General features: G+C 16.9%; 1 protein-coding gene across 3 annotated transcripts in view; it reads left to right on the forward strand.

Moving 5' to 3' along the window:
• LOC102675613 (retinol dehydrogenase 12-like) overlaps positions 1-11,669 on the forward strand; it is a 25,546-nt gene extending 13,877 nt beyond the window's left edge. For 2 of the 3 annotated variants that reach the window (XM_006622530.2, XM_006622531.2), the window contains exons 2-6: positions 448-526; positions 5,473-5,777; positions 8,555-8,674; positions 9,726-9,939; positions 11,508-11,669. In XM_006622530.2, coding sequence (XP_006622593.1) covers positions 448-526; positions 5,473-5,777; positions 8,555-8,674; positions 9,726-9,939; positions 11,508-11,658 — 869 coding nt within the window. In that variant the 3' untranslated portion in view covers positions 11,659-11,669. The remainder of the gene's footprint in view (positions 1-447; positions 527-5,472; positions 5,778-8,554; positions 8,675-9,725; positions 9,940-11,507) is intronic. The other variant, XM_006622532.2, reaches the window with a different exon arrangement.
• Positions 11,670-16,746: the final 5,077 nt, after the last annotated feature.

The following is a 16,746-nucleotide window of genomic DNA, read 5'->3' on the forward strand; positions in this document are numbered from 1 at the left end:
AATTAAAAAAATTAAAAAAAATTTGTATTTTATTGAAAACTATTACAATCTTATTTACATCTTAATATCAATTTTATATACAATCTTAATTAAAATTAAATTTTGTGTATGCAATATTTATGTTTAAAAATTATCGATTATTTATTAAATTATTATTAAATTAACTTAAATAAATAAATTTTTTATTTATTTATTTATTTATTTTATTTTGCACAATTGATTATAATATAATACATTTATTACTGTTTTTTATTTTCGAAGTGAAAAAAAGCACAGATATATATATGTGAAAAATATTAGGTATAAAGAACATGAAAAATTCAACAAATAAAATTTTATTCATTAAATATTTAAATTTAATAAGGAAATAAATTTTTTGCATATAATTATTTTAATTATAATTTTTATATTGATGAAAATAATATGATCTTTTTTCTTTTTTTTCAGGTGGCCGAGTAATTTTAGCATGTCGTGATATTAATAAAGCAAAAGAAGCAGTGAATGATATAAAAGAAAATGTTTCAAAGTATTTGAAAATTATTTTTTATTTTAGAGATTTAATATAATTTAATATATTATATATATTATAGGAATTTAATATATTTTTTATAATTATATATTTTTTTTAATTATATTATTTAACATGTATCTGATTTTGAAGATTACATAATCGAAGATTATATTATAAAGCAAAAATTATATAATCTAAGAAAAGTTAAAATTTATTGAATAATATATAAATAGTATAATTAATTTTTTTTTATTATTATTTGAAATATATTATAAGAAATATATATATATATATATTTGTATTATGTATAAGAATATTATAAATTATTTTTATACATATATATATTTCAAATCAAACATTAATCGAAATTGCGATAAAATAACTTTTTTATGTTTACAAATGTTTATAAATAGAAAAATAATTTGAAATGATTGAAATAAATGACACAACAATATATTAATTTTAAAATTAATTTTGTATTAATGAAGATTTAAACTTCTTTTCATATTATTCATATTATTCGTAAAATGTTTATATTATTGAATGATATTGTAATGTTAAGTTTAAGATTAAGAAGAGATAAACATTTTAGAATTCAATATTAAAAAATTTTCAATGATATAATATCAGTATAATGTAAATTTTAAAAAATAATTTTTCATATTTTTTGATATTTGAAAATGTGAGAGGAAACTATTAATACATATTAGTATAAAAATAATTTAATTTTATATATTATTTTTTATAAATAATATATGTAATAATATATAATAATATTAAAAAAATATATATAATAATATCTAATTTTCCAATATATTATTTTATTTTTTAATATAATTCAATATTAATCTTAATCTTTCAAATTATTTTCCGAAATTTTGAAAACAATATTGTTACTTTTTTTCCCCGTAATCTTCTATATATTAATATAAGTATAAATTTTATAAAATTATTGATTGATTAAAATCAATAAATCAATTGATTAAAATATTGTTTCGTGTTTGCAGTATGTTATTTTAATTTTTATTACTCTTGAGATATGAAATTTCCGATAATAAAGTTTACAAATAGGAAAAAAGTCATTTGAGTCGAGTCATTAAAAACATTTTTCAGATGGAATCTTTACAAATTTAACTAAATTGCATTCAATAGTTAAAAATTTCTTATTACTATTTTCAGTGGATTTTCATTATATATTGAGACATAAATCAATTTAAAGTTTTTAAAATTGTACATTCTGTACATTCATGGATAAATTCTGACAATGATTACTTGTTTTAAACAAAAAATTTAAGAAGAATGATTTTTCTTTAAAAACATAAAAAGTATTTAAAAAGTATTTATTATTATTGCAAAATATTATCTTATTTTTATTAATATTGCATTAAAAATTTCGAATAATTTTACTGAATATTGAATATTGATTCAGTTTGAATATTGATTTTTGATGTTATATACGATATTATATAGAAATTGTTTCTTATTTTTTTCTTATAATTATAATATTTTTTTAAAGCTGTTCTTTCTAGCACTCTTGGGATAAATACATTTTTAAAGTAAGAAAAAAAAAATAAAAAAATATATGAAAGTTTTCAGATATGACATTGAAAAATCGCAAATTAAAATCAGACACAACTGACTAGAAACTTGAACTATAAATTTCCGAGCAATTCTTAAATACTTAAGAATTTGCCTTTGAATGCTATAACTAATTCACCTTGTTCGAAAAATATCTTAATAACATCTTGAATTTTAGATATTTTAGTTATTTTTAATTTCTCAAAAGAACAATTATTAATTGGATATGCATTAATTTAAATAATGGATATACTTAAATGTCAAAATCTTTATAGAATTATATTTAATAATCACATAAAATTGAATAGAATATATATTAACATATTTTTAAAAATTATAAAAAATCTAATTATTGAATATAATTAACAATTATTGTACCAATAATTCTAAAATTTAAAAACATAAATTCAAAGAGAACATTTATAAATCATTTTTTTTTCTTGTGTTTATGATTATATATTTTAAATTTAAATTTAAATTTTATTGCTCAAATAAAAAAGTTTTATTGAAAACTCAATTGTTTCTAAATATCTTAGTTTCTTAATGAATTATTATTAGTTTTTATATCGCATTTTCTCGATATTTTTCTTAGTGTTTATAACTTGCTTTCTAAATATTCTTATTCAATTTTTATGTATACTTCATAACAGAAATTAATTCTTTAATAAATTACTTAACAAAATTAAATTTAATACATTTATCAAATAATTCAACAGAAATCTGAAATTTTCAAGAAAATTCGTGAGTCCTTAAGAAAAGGATATCAAGCATGTAAAAATGGAAAGGGGATATATGGAATATGTTTTTTAAATATTGAAAACTCAATGAAGTGAATTATGATATTAACACAAAATAAAAAATGATATCTATTTTAGAAACGATTAAGTTTTCAACTTATGTTTATTATGTTTATTATTTTTTTGTTTACAATTAGTATGATATATCCTATATAAGAAGAATGTTTTAGTCTTTTAGTCTCTATAAACATACAGAATAAAAAAGTTAAAGTTATTTCTTCCGAAGAAATTATAAATAATAATTATATAAATAATAATAATTATAAATATAAATCAATTTAAAATTTTCATATTAAATGATGTTAGTTAAAAATTAATATTTTAGGATATAAAATATTTTGAAATAAGTTTCATAAGAATGAAAAGAATGTCTTTTATGTTTTATACAAAATAAAAAAAAAAAGTTTTAGATAAAAATTATTAGATTTGATAATATCTTTCAGAATATTATGTTTCGAAAAATTAATATGTACTTAAAAAAATTAAATCAGCATCTTTTTCATTTTTTAAGAAACTCACAATATTTTACATTAAATATTAATGCTTTTACATCATTTAATGTTAAAACCCTAAAATTAATATCTGTAATAGCTTCAACAAACAAACAATTTGTAACTTTATCTATTCCATTCCGTATAGAAAAAAAATCGAGGTGATGATATGTTATTTTTTTTAAATTAGTAGTAGATATCGGTATCATTTTTCTAAAATTAAATAAGTTCGAGTTTAATAATATTTATTTGAAATTTTTTCTATTTTGTATAATTAAAGAATTAGAAAGTTATGAAAATTAAATATTTTATAAATAAAAGAATATAAAAAAAAATTTATGCATATTTTCAATTATATATATATAATTAAGAAATATAATATAAAATTAAGAAATATAGCAATTATTTGGAAATTATTTTTTGTTTGAAATATATTTATTTTGCTTATATATTTATTTTGAAATTGAAAAAAAATGCAAATGTGTTTAACTCAGCAATTTAATAGAATGTTGGATAATCATTGAATTTGATATATTGTATCTATATAAATTACATATTAATTACATAACAATCAGTATTTTATAGATACTTTAAATTATTTTTTTTTTGTGATTTTTTAATTCCATTTTATTTGTGAAATAATGACTTCCCAATTGATATTTGATGTAATGCTATAAATATTCAATTATTCAAAACATTAACTTGATCATTTGATTACATTACATTCTCTTCTATGAATTATTATTTATGTTTTAATTAATTTAGAAAAATATTTTGAATCATTATTATATCGAAATTTTCTTATTAGCAAATAATACATGATTTTTTAAAATATCACGATATATAAATCTATTTATTTTCTTTTATTTGAATTAGATTAGAATTACTATCGGACAAATATCTCCTATAGTAATGTTATATTATATTGTTATCGTCAAATTTTTTATTGATTTCAAACATCAAATTCTTTTCTCTATATCTTTTTATGTATGTGTTTCTGTTATAATTTTTTTGATTATATGTAAAAAATATTTCAAATAATGTTATTAAATGTTATTTTGATCGTAGTTATCTAAATAACAAGAAATTAATATGGAATTAAAGAAAAAAAAAAAAAGATAAACGCTTCATTTTTAAATTCATCTTAAAAAATTTTTTCATTTTAATTCACTCTAATGATTAATTTCTATATTATATACTATTTAATTTAAAAAAAACAATTGTATCGATATTTATAAGTTATGAAAAAAAAAATTTGTAACATTTTATCTGCTATATTCTTTACGAGTATACTATATGCTATAAGTTCAAAATATTATTCAATAAATTTATAACAAAATTTTAGAAAAATTTACAGACAAATATTTTTAGAATTTATTATTATTATTATATTGAATATTATTATATTTTTAGAATTAACATTTTATCATGATTCTTAAATATTTATTGAGAAACTTTATGCTATTTTTCTAACCTGACTTTTTTTGAAATAGATACTTGAAAAAAAAAACAATTATTAGAAAAATTTTTTCATTAAAGTTATTATAGTAATTTATTAAAATTTATTTTAAAAAATTTTTAAAATATCTTTTTAAAAACGATTAAAATTTATATTAATAAAGTTATTAAATACAAATTATTGTATAAAAATGATTCCAAAGTTATTTATTTATCATTATAATTATTTATTTGCAAATTCATGACAAAATGCAATCTTTTTTTCTTTTCTATTTTTTTTTTTTTACCATTAAAATATTATATTATATTAAATAATACAGATAAAAGATTATATCTGAAGATCAACATTTTTCTTTTGCTATTTATTGATAAACGAAGCCTTATTTTAAAATATAATTTTATTGAGATATAATTTCTTTTATTGTCTAATTTAAAAAATTAAAGTTTTCGAGCTTCTTAATTCTTGATTGCTTTAATTTATTGATTATTTATAAATATTATATTTTATTATTTATTTGAAGTTTTTAATAATTTTCTTTCAAGTCTCATTAAATACATTAAATATAATAAGAATCAAATCGATAAATATTCTGAATAATAAATAATCATATTTACAATAAAATACATAAAATTTCAGAATTCAAGAAAATAATCTTGAAGATGAATTAGGAGAATTAGAAATTTGTCAGTTGAATCTCAATAGTCTTGCAAATATCAAGAAGTGTGCGCAACATTTATTAACAACCGAATCGAATATTCATATATTAATTAATAATGCAGGAATATTTTTGCATCCATTTGAAAAAACAAAAGATGGTTTTGAGACTCATTTTCAAGTTAATTATCTGGGACACTTTCTATTAACACTTCTATTGTTACCGAAAATAGAAGAATCTGGATCAGGATGTAGAATAATTAATGTTTCATCACTTGCACATAAATGTGAGTTATTATAATTATTAGTATTTGTTTTTCGTTAATTTCATTCATGATATAAGTGATTCACTAAACTGAATCAGAATTTCTAATTTATGTTCGTATTTCTATTTTCTTAAAATTTATATTTATATTTTTTGTCTTAAATTTTTTACATTTTACATTAGCTTTAATATTTTCAGTTCTTAAACAGTTACGAAATTCTGATCTTCTTTCAACAATAATATTATGAAGAACTTTTTTTTTAAAACTAAAATTAATTGTAATGATCATGAATCCATGCGTTAACATTTTCCACATGTATAATCTGAATTGGGCTTCATAAGATCATTGTTTGTCATTATTGAATAAGTAATTTTCTACATGTGTTACTCAAAAATTTAAATCTTTGGCTAGACTCAAGAATATAATTTTAAATCTGAGAATAACCATCAGTTTTAAAATAATATTTTCTCGTTATGGTGTGTTTTTAATGATAAAATTAATCATCACTCTCGCAATTTTCAAAAATCATAAACAATCAATCTACATGTCTTATCCCTGTCAACTTTTTGAAAAATTTTTCATAATTTTTTTTTTTGAAAAGATTCATTCATTTTTCAACACTTATCAGTTTCTAATGCAATGTTACTGAATTCTTAATACAATTTCAATTAAATACAAATTAAAAAACTTCAAAAATTGCTTTTATATATTATTTTAGACTTGTTATTTACACAATGAATTAATCATTCTTACTATTTTATTTTGATTTTTGATTGATAGCAAACATAAGTACGAAAGTGTCGTTAGAAATTAAAACGAAACTTTATGATTTTTATCGACTATTTACACTAAGGAACAATCCTATTATAATCATGTTAAAACATTATTATAAAATTTTATAACTATATATAATGATATATAAGATATTATATAATATATCTGTTTTAAATGAATGTATACTTAAATGAATATATATAATTATTTTTATAAATATTAAAAATATTATAGAAGACAAAAATTATATGATATCGTATTAATATATATTGTGATAAATGTTTGATCTTAGAATTAATCTTGAATTATTTCGTGATCATTTAAATAGAATCCTATATTTTTTATCATATTTTTAGCTTATATATATTGAAATATTTTTAAAATATTATTTATGCACATAATTTTCTAAAGCTATTGAGTTATGAATTTTAAAAGTTTATATATTAAGTCAATAATATAATATTACTCGATTTACAAGATTGGATTGGATTTTGTATATCATGAAGTTATGATATATAATTATAATACTAATAAAATTGATTTATTACAAAGTTCGCTGTTAACAAAGTTTTAATTTAAATAATCAAGAACAACAAAGTTTATATGTTAATGAAATATTGAATGACATTTAAAAAAATTCTGTCAATTTGAAGTTATACAATTCAAGAATTCAAATGCGTTCTAATAATTTATTACTTTGAATTGTCTTAATAATTTAAAGATTAAAAAATTCGACGGTTTTACAGTAGTTAAAAAAATTCTAAAATATAAATTCAGAAAGATTATAAATTATAAATTCATAAGATTGCAAGATTAAAAAAATTCTGATTTTTTTAAGTTCTACTAAAACACTTGTATTTTTTAAAACTTCCTTTATGTTTATCTCGCGAGATCACAAGTCTTTAGTGAGATACAAGCCTACTAATGATATTGTGAATTAGTTTCTTGATTGAATGACCAATCTAATTTTCCCAATCTGAGGAAAATTTCTAGAAGTAAGTTAGAATCTTATTCATAAAGTCCACTATTCTTAGAATGATCCGCAAGTAATAATTTTTCTTAAGTAAAATAATACAGATTGCCATTGAAATTGGCATAGCTGGAAAATGTCGTCTTAAGTCCCAAGATCATATTCACCATGTTCATCATGTTCATAGTCAAAACATTTCTAAAACAAACGTAATTAATTTTGGATGTAATTGAATAAAATATTATATCCGAATAATATATTGGTTTTTCTAATATTTGTAATATCTTTAAATTGTTTTACGTTCAAAAAGTGATGTATTGCATTTTTTTTTGACTACTTGGCAATTCTATTAATTCTAAATAGTAATATTTGAAAGTCTTTTTACAGCATTCTTTTAATATTTTCTAGGTATGAATTACTATTTGAAATGCTACATGATTCTATTACGAAAATCAGTTTACAGAAAATGCGAGATAATAAAACTTTTTGATGATTATTCCTGATTATTATGTATAGATAATAAGAAGATCTCTAATTTAATTCATTGAATATGAATGTCATCGTATACGTCACTATTATATTATATTTTCTTGTTATTGTTTCTATCGTGTTCGAATAAAATTATTATAAAATTTATAGATATAAATTTTTAATCTTAAAAATAACAATATATTGCTACTTTTACATATTAAAATAGTTAAATAATAATCAGACATTGTTTTTTGTAATAAAATGTTTAAATATTGATTAGATTTAACTCTTCATTTTTTATAAATGTATAAAATGAAAAATATACTGAAATTTCTTGAAATTTTATTTTTATTATTATTTCTAATTAATGCACACATAGATTAAGATTGAACATGGAATCCTACTGATTATTTAATGAATCTCTCTGATACATACATTGAAACATATATTATTGTGATATTTATTAAAAAATATTTAATTACTTATATTATTTATTAAATATATTTATTAAAAAATTTAATTAATCTAAAGTTTTATTTTTATTTTTATTAATTTTAATATTTATATATTTTTTTTATTCTAGATGGTGATATAAATTTGGAAGATTTAAATTTAGAACATTGCTATAGTCCGATAAAAGGATACTGTCAAAGTAAATTAGCTAATATTTTATTTACTAAAGAATTGAATAACAAATTACGTGGTAAGTATACCAGAGTAGTAAGTATAACAGAAGAGTGCTTATAATAAATTTTCTAGTTTTGTAATTATTTATTAATAAATTGATTATTCAAATATTTTAAATTCAAATTGTTAATAAAAAAAGGCAAATTTTATTATAATAGTAATTACTATGTCCATTAAGTTTAATGTTCCAAATTTTTATTAAATTGAATCAGTATTCTTTATTTTTTCTAAAATACATATATATTATATTTTATTATTTTTTATATAAATAAAAATTGTTTATATATATATATTTATATTTATTATATATATATAATATTTAATATATAATATTTACATAAAATATTAAAAGTTCTAAATATCAATGAAAACAAAAGTATGTAAATTGCTGTATTTTGAAAAAGTGAGAAGAACAAATTATTGAGTGTAAATTACTGATTAGTGTTTTAATACAATTTTTTTAAATACTGTAAATCAAATTGTAATATAGGATTATAATATAGGATGCGGAAATATTTTAATTTAATTTATTATATATTTATTTTTGTAAATAAATTATTAAGAATAAATTATTAAATTATAAAGATAAAAATTTGATATTTAATTAAATTAATCAATAAAAAAAATTCATAAAAAAAATGAATGAATTTCATGAACGTATTATGTTTATATGTTAACCAATTATAGATTAGCTAAATTATTAGAAGACGCATTATTAAAATTTCGAAAGGTTTCGAGATTTCATATTCTTTATATTTTATTAATTTTTAAAATCGACTTTTTGAAAAACATAGCTCGATTAGAAAAATTTTATGATCAATTTGTTTCTTAATATATCATATTATATTATTTGTTGCACAATTAATAATATTATGATTAATGTCTCACTTTATATACGAAGAGATAATTATTATTTTATATTATAAAATTATACATTTTGAAATCATATTTTAAGTTATTTCTAATATTTAAAATATCTGTAATATCTAAAATATTTTGGATTCTCGTAATAAATGATAATCTATATAATCTCGTGATATATAATTTATTTTTAAATACATTTTCAGCTGCTGGAATTCAAAACATAAATGTATATTCTCTACATCCTGGAATAGTAAAAACGGAACTTCCTCGATACTTGGATGCATCTTACTTTCGAGGTGCACGATTAATATCATCGCTAATTAATCCTTTAATGAAAACTCCGGAGCAAGGTGCTCAGACAACTATATATTGTGCTATAGATGAAAATGCAGGAAAAGAAAGTGGCTTATATTATGAGTAAATTTATTATATATACTTAATTATATAAATTTTAGACAATGAATAAGATATATATACATATATTAAATGCGTATATTAATTTATTTGATAACGAATTAAACATTTTTACTTTTTATTTATATACTTATTATATATTTATATAATGATTTAATTAGTTTGAATGATTACTGATCATTACATAAAAAATTAATATTTTGAATTTGGATTTATTCGTTATTGATTTATGAAAAAAAATTTCATAGCACTTGGCCAAAAGGCTATTTATAATTTTCAATATTTTTAATGTTTTTAATAAAATTTAAAGGCAACAAATTTTATTAATTATTAATATTTTTCATATATATTTATTATTAATTTATATTATAATAGAAAGCAGACTTTTTGAAGCACATGCTATTTTCAGAATGAAAAGAATGTTAAGATTTTAAGGATCTTTTGTTTTCAATGTTTGTGTAAAAATTATTTAAACTTAATCAGCCCTATTTCTTTTTTTAAGTAAATTTCAATAAACTTATATTATAATATAGATAATATAATGATATCTCAGTCAGCTAATTCGTCAATTTTCGAAAAAGATTGTTTTTTGAGAGACAATAATAACAGATGTATTTTTATATGATAAAAATTTGTTGAAAGACATATATATAGACATTCGTATGAATTTCAAAATCAATTTTTTTTTATTGCATAGCAAAGATAAAAAATTTCATTCATCATTTTATTCATTGTAAAAATAAAAAATTTTCAAAGAAATTATGGGTTGCAATTTAATTGTTCTTGAAAAAAAATATTAAAGTTTTATTAATTTTCGAATTCATTTTATTTATAATTTATAATTTATATTTTTTGATTAGATTGCAAAAAAAATAGCATTTATTATTTATGGTATGTAGACATCCAGATCTATCAGTATATATTTCATTACATATTTCTTATCTATTTTTTCTTTCATCTTCTTTTTCACAAGTCTGAAAGTGATAATATGATATTTCAGCTTATTAATCATTGATTTAAATCCATCATTTGAATTGATACATGGTAACAAGTTCTAATATATATATATTAATTTTAATATATATATAAATTATATATAAATTAATTTTAAAAATGTAAATTCAATATTTTTTAAATAATGAAAAAGAAAAATAAGAAACTGAAAAAGAAAGAAAAAAAATATGAGATATAGAATGACAGATCTGAATTTTATATGCAATAATTATTTTTTTTTGTTTTGAAAATAAGCGAAAAACAAATTATAAATAAAATGAATTCGAAAAATAATGAAACTTTTTTCTCAAGACAATTCTCAAAAATATTTTTCTTAATAATAGTAATAAATCAATAACAAATAATTTAAGATTCATAGCCTTCAAAAATAATTGCTAAATATTCTAGTTAAATTATTCAATTTTTTTCTGAGATTCTTTCTCTACAACTTATAATCTACGCATTAAAATTAATATAATATTAATAAAAATTATTTATTCATCATGTATTTTATATATATTTTATTATATATATATATAAAATTTGTTATTTAATACTATAATTTATTTCTTCCTCAGCAACTGTAGAGTAGTAAATCCATCAATAAAAGCTTGTGATCCTGAATTAGCAAATAAATTATGGAAATGTAGTTGTGAATTACTCGGTTTGTCATCGGACATTGGACTTAAGGAACTATCAAAAATAATAAGTAATAAAGAGATTATATAATAAGAAAATACTTTTTCTGCAAAATCTCATATAAAATATATATATATATATATATATATATTCATAAATTGTTACAGCAAATTGTTACAACAATTTTAACAATTTTATCGTTGTTTTGTTAAGTTTTATAATATGTTTTTTTAATTTTGCATTAAGAAAATAAGTATTTAAAGATCAATTTTTGGAAATTAATTATTTTTATTATATTCCGAATTTTAAGTAATATGATAATATTAATATTATATGAATATTTTTATTTATATAATAAAATATTCACATTATGGGATAAATTTAAACATAAAAATTATTTTTATATCTTTATATGTTATTAAAAAAAACTTATATATCATTAAAAAAAATTAAAAAAAAAAAGTAAAGAAATCTCAAATTATAACTAAAATTGTAATTTATATAATTATAATAATATATATATTATAGTTATATTATAATTTATAATTAATTTATTATCTATTTTTCTTATTGTTTTAATCGTAAAAATAATTTTGAATATATATTAACTTATTAATAATATAAAAAAAGCTTGATATTAACTTATTAATAAATTTTATATTGTAAAATGTTAAATTATATACATATATATGTATATATTTTTAAATAATAACCATGTTAATAATAAAATAATAACATGTTAAAAATAAAGATTTGTTTTAATAAAATAATTTATTTTTTTTTTATTATTTCCCATTATTAAGCTAATTTAGATTACTTTAGAAATTTTATTAAATAAATATAAGATGATATAGACAAAAAAATTTAAAGAAGGAAAATCAATTCATAATAAGATTAATGATTTTAAGAATAGAAAAAAGATTTTAAAAATAGAATACTCATAATTTATAATTTGAAATACTATTAAGATTCTTAGATGTTTCAAAATATTTCCAGTTATAGTGAGGGTTTATAAAAATATCTCGTAAATTTGAAAATTTAATATTATGTTAACTATTAATAAGAATAATAATTTATTGTAAATATTATGATATCGTTCTTGTTATTGAATTGTTTATTTCATATATCTTATATATCTATATAATAGATAATAATAATAATCTAAAGTGATCTAATAATAAGCTAAAATGAAAGTGAATTAATTTTATTATAAAAAAAAAAAAATTGAAAAAATCGTTTTCTTATTTATATGATTCAAATTATCAAGTTGTATCTTATAGTAGTTAAAACATAATATTTAGAACTTAAGTATAACACATATTTTAATTGTTGAAAATTTAAATAACATATTCGAATATTTTTGAGTACAATATGTAATAAAATGATAATATAATAAATATAATTGTGTATTTATATATTTTAATTGCAGAGTAACTACATAAATACAATTACATTTATTTTTCTTTAGATTTATAATTTATATTTATATCATTTTTTAAAATAAAGATATGCATTGCATCTCATTAAAAACAAAAAAAAAAACTAAGTGAGATAAAGAGAGAGCATGTCTTATTTATTCATAACAAATATATATATAAACGAAAAATATATTACTTTTAATACTTTATCAATTCGACTATGTTTTCAATAACTTATCATTTTCTTATTATTTTTCGTAGCAGTGATATTATTATATAATTTATATTATATTATATAATTTTTATATAATCTTATATAATTTTTTTATGAACTTTTGTGGAATTATATTTTATTTTTTCAAAATACTATAGCGTTTCAAATCATTGACGATTTGAAATTATCCTGCTATATACTTGTTTTGACTAAATATTTTTAATTATATTCAGGTCCGCAAATTGTTGACTACTCAAGAAGAGATATATTTTGATCTGAAAAATATTCTTTTACTATGAATTGCAATATTATTTTGTTGAAAAATTCTGTTCTGCAATCCGCATATTTGATTGATTATGATTATTAACAATGTATTTTTTACTGTCCATATGGTAGTTAATAAAATTTATCTCAGTCTTTTTGTGATATTGGATAATTGTCCGGTTTCTTCTCTCATTTGACAAGAAACTCTTCTTGTTTTCTCAAATCATAAAAATAATAATTCTATTTATTGGATTCGTCTAAATTAAATTTATTTTTTGTCATTCAAAAAGATAATATTTCTTCACTTCTTTTTTCATTAAACACGTTCACGAGCAAATTGCAAATAGCATTCTTATAGTTTATCGTTAAGGGAGATAATCGTTTTTAATTTCCATTATTAAAAATGGTTTTACTTTCTGTAGAATATGTTTAATATTTCAAATAAACATATTTATATATATTATAAATATTATAATAATTATATTATACATAACATAACATAACATATTTATAAATAAACATATACATTCTTTCGAAATAACAATATTATTTTAAAATTTTGAAACGACATAAAATATTTACTTATTAAATAAAATTATAAAATTTTAAAATAAAAGTTAGGAAATTAATTAAAATTTTATTTTATTAAGAAAAAATAATAATTTATGTAGTTATTATTCATATATAGTTTTAATGTTTGTGATAATTCTATATAAGACAACGATAACAATCATTGTTTTATTGCAAAAAAATATTTGAAATTATAATCATACATACATATAACTTACATTTACAAATAAAGTATTTATGAAATTATTAATATTGTCTAATAAAAATATATAATAATTAAGAATATTATGTAATAATAAATTTCATAATGTAATAATTCATTATAAAGAAATTAAAAAAAAAATAAAAATAAAAAGTAAAATAACTCTGGATTTTTTTAATAAATAAATAATGTTTTTCAAATAATAAATATCGAAATTTGATTTCTAATTTTGATTATACTACATCATTTACTGTCTTCAAACTGTGGTTTTTCTTAAACAGAAATCGTTTCCTTTATATTTAATGTAAAGTTATTAATAAAATGTATTGCATAATCAAACAGAATTTTTAACTGTTTAAATATTTAACAATCTTAACAAATATAATTATAAGATAATATATATAATATATACATTATAAGATAATATAAATATAGATAATATAATATATATATTTAATGATTATTATTTATAATGATTTTATATATAAAATGTTATATAAAATGTTTTTATAATGTTTTTATAATGAAGAATATACACTGTATAAAATTTTGCAACATAAATATCAATATAATATACTAATAAATTATACTAATAAATTAAACATTTCTTTTTGTACCAATAAAATATTTTCTTTTTGCGCCAAAAAAATAAAAAGAAGATACACAATAATAACTATTAAGAATAATTAATCAATTCTTATGCTAATTTTTCGATCAGATTCGAAAGATAATTATGAAAGAAACTTAAAGGTATTTTGTGGAATATTTGTGGAAGCAGGTATAATTTGTGATCGAAACAAGATATCAAAGTGAAAAAGAAATCATAAAATATTTAACTTTTTATTTTTATATTTACCTTAGATTTTTCAAATGCAATTTTTTTGTATTTTTTATTTTTTTCGTTCTCAAAATAATTCTCTAAACGTTGTCTCAATTCTCAAACATTATCAGATTTTAATAAAAAATACTGTAGATATTTGTTTTATATTCATTCAAATAATATACGTAAAACTTTAAAGAAATTTTTCGTTTTAAAATTATAATACAAAATTCTATTTGATTACATTATTATAATATTATATTATTTATTATTAATATTATATTATTTGATATACATTAATTATAATATGTAACAATCATTAAGATAGTAGTTTCTAATGTATGGACAAAAAAATACAAAAGGAAAAAATAATTAAAAATATTAATAAATCAATATATATATATATATATATATATATATACAGTTTTTAATGCATGAATATCGATCATTGGTTTATTTCTAACGGCTCGTATTTTTTTTAATAATACAAAATATAATAAAATCTCATAAAAAATATCAAATTTAGACAATGAAAAGAACGAAATGATGAAATAAATATTTTTTTATATGTGAAATTTTAAATTATTATAATATTATTAAATATATATAAATAATTTCTGAATTTGATTTATGATTTAAAACTTTATTATTGAATATAATTTTTGCTTGATCATGATAATATATTATAAAAGACGTAAAAAAAAAAATAGAACAAATATTCCTTAAAATAAATAAAAAAATTTTAATAAATTCAAAAACTATAATGAGATTATGGAATTATGAGATATATCTTCTATTATAAGTTTAATGAAAAACTCTATTTCTAAAACTTAAACAAAGACTAAAAAAAACAAAAATATTGTTTGTGTATGTGCAGCAAAATGAAATAAAAAAAAACATCTATAAGTAAAAAAAAATTAAAATTATTTTAATGTTTTTTTTTAAAATTATTATATTAAAATATTTTAAAATATGTATTATATTTTGATTATTACTTTGATTTCTAAGAAAAAAAATTAATTTTAAATATTATAATATAATTATTATTTGATATTAAAATTAATTATAGATATTAAATAATTAATAATTAATATATCTTTTATGTTTTTAATTGTATATTATATACAATATAATTTACTCATATTTATAACTAATTTATATAAATTAATATATTTCATGCAAAGAAAATAAAGATATTTAATTTCAAACGAGTGTTTCTATTTTATCATTTCAAAAAGATAAAATGTTTTAATATTTTCGTATTTTTGTATAATTAATAGAAGATTTTGTATAAAATAAGATCCTATATATATTACAATATACACAATAATTTTAATATATTATAAATACTATAATATAATATAAAAGTTAAAAACTGCTACTATTGTATTACTATTTCAAATAATATTCTTTTTATATTTTCTTATATCTTTTTTATTAATGAAAATAATTATTTTACTTATAATTTTATTAATTATTTACTTATTTTATTACTTATATTTTAAAATAATTTATGTAAGTTGGTATATTTTAAAAAAGGATATTCCAAAAGTTATTTTTTATAAATTTTATAAATTATATAATTAATAAGACTTAATTATTTAAGATTTAATTTCAAGTAAGTTTATATATATAAATATTTTGTTACTTAATAAATTTAGAAAATTTATTTTTAAAATTCTATAATGAA

The sequence above is a fragment of the Apis dorsata genome, unplaced genomic scaffold, assembly GCF_000469605.1.
Source record: "Apis dorsata unplaced genomic scaffold, Apis dorsata 1.3 scaffold_713, whole genome shotgun sequence".
NCBI classification, from domain to species: domain Eukaryota; kingdom Metazoa; phylum Arthropoda; class Insecta; order Hymenoptera; family Apidae; genus Apis; species Apis dorsata.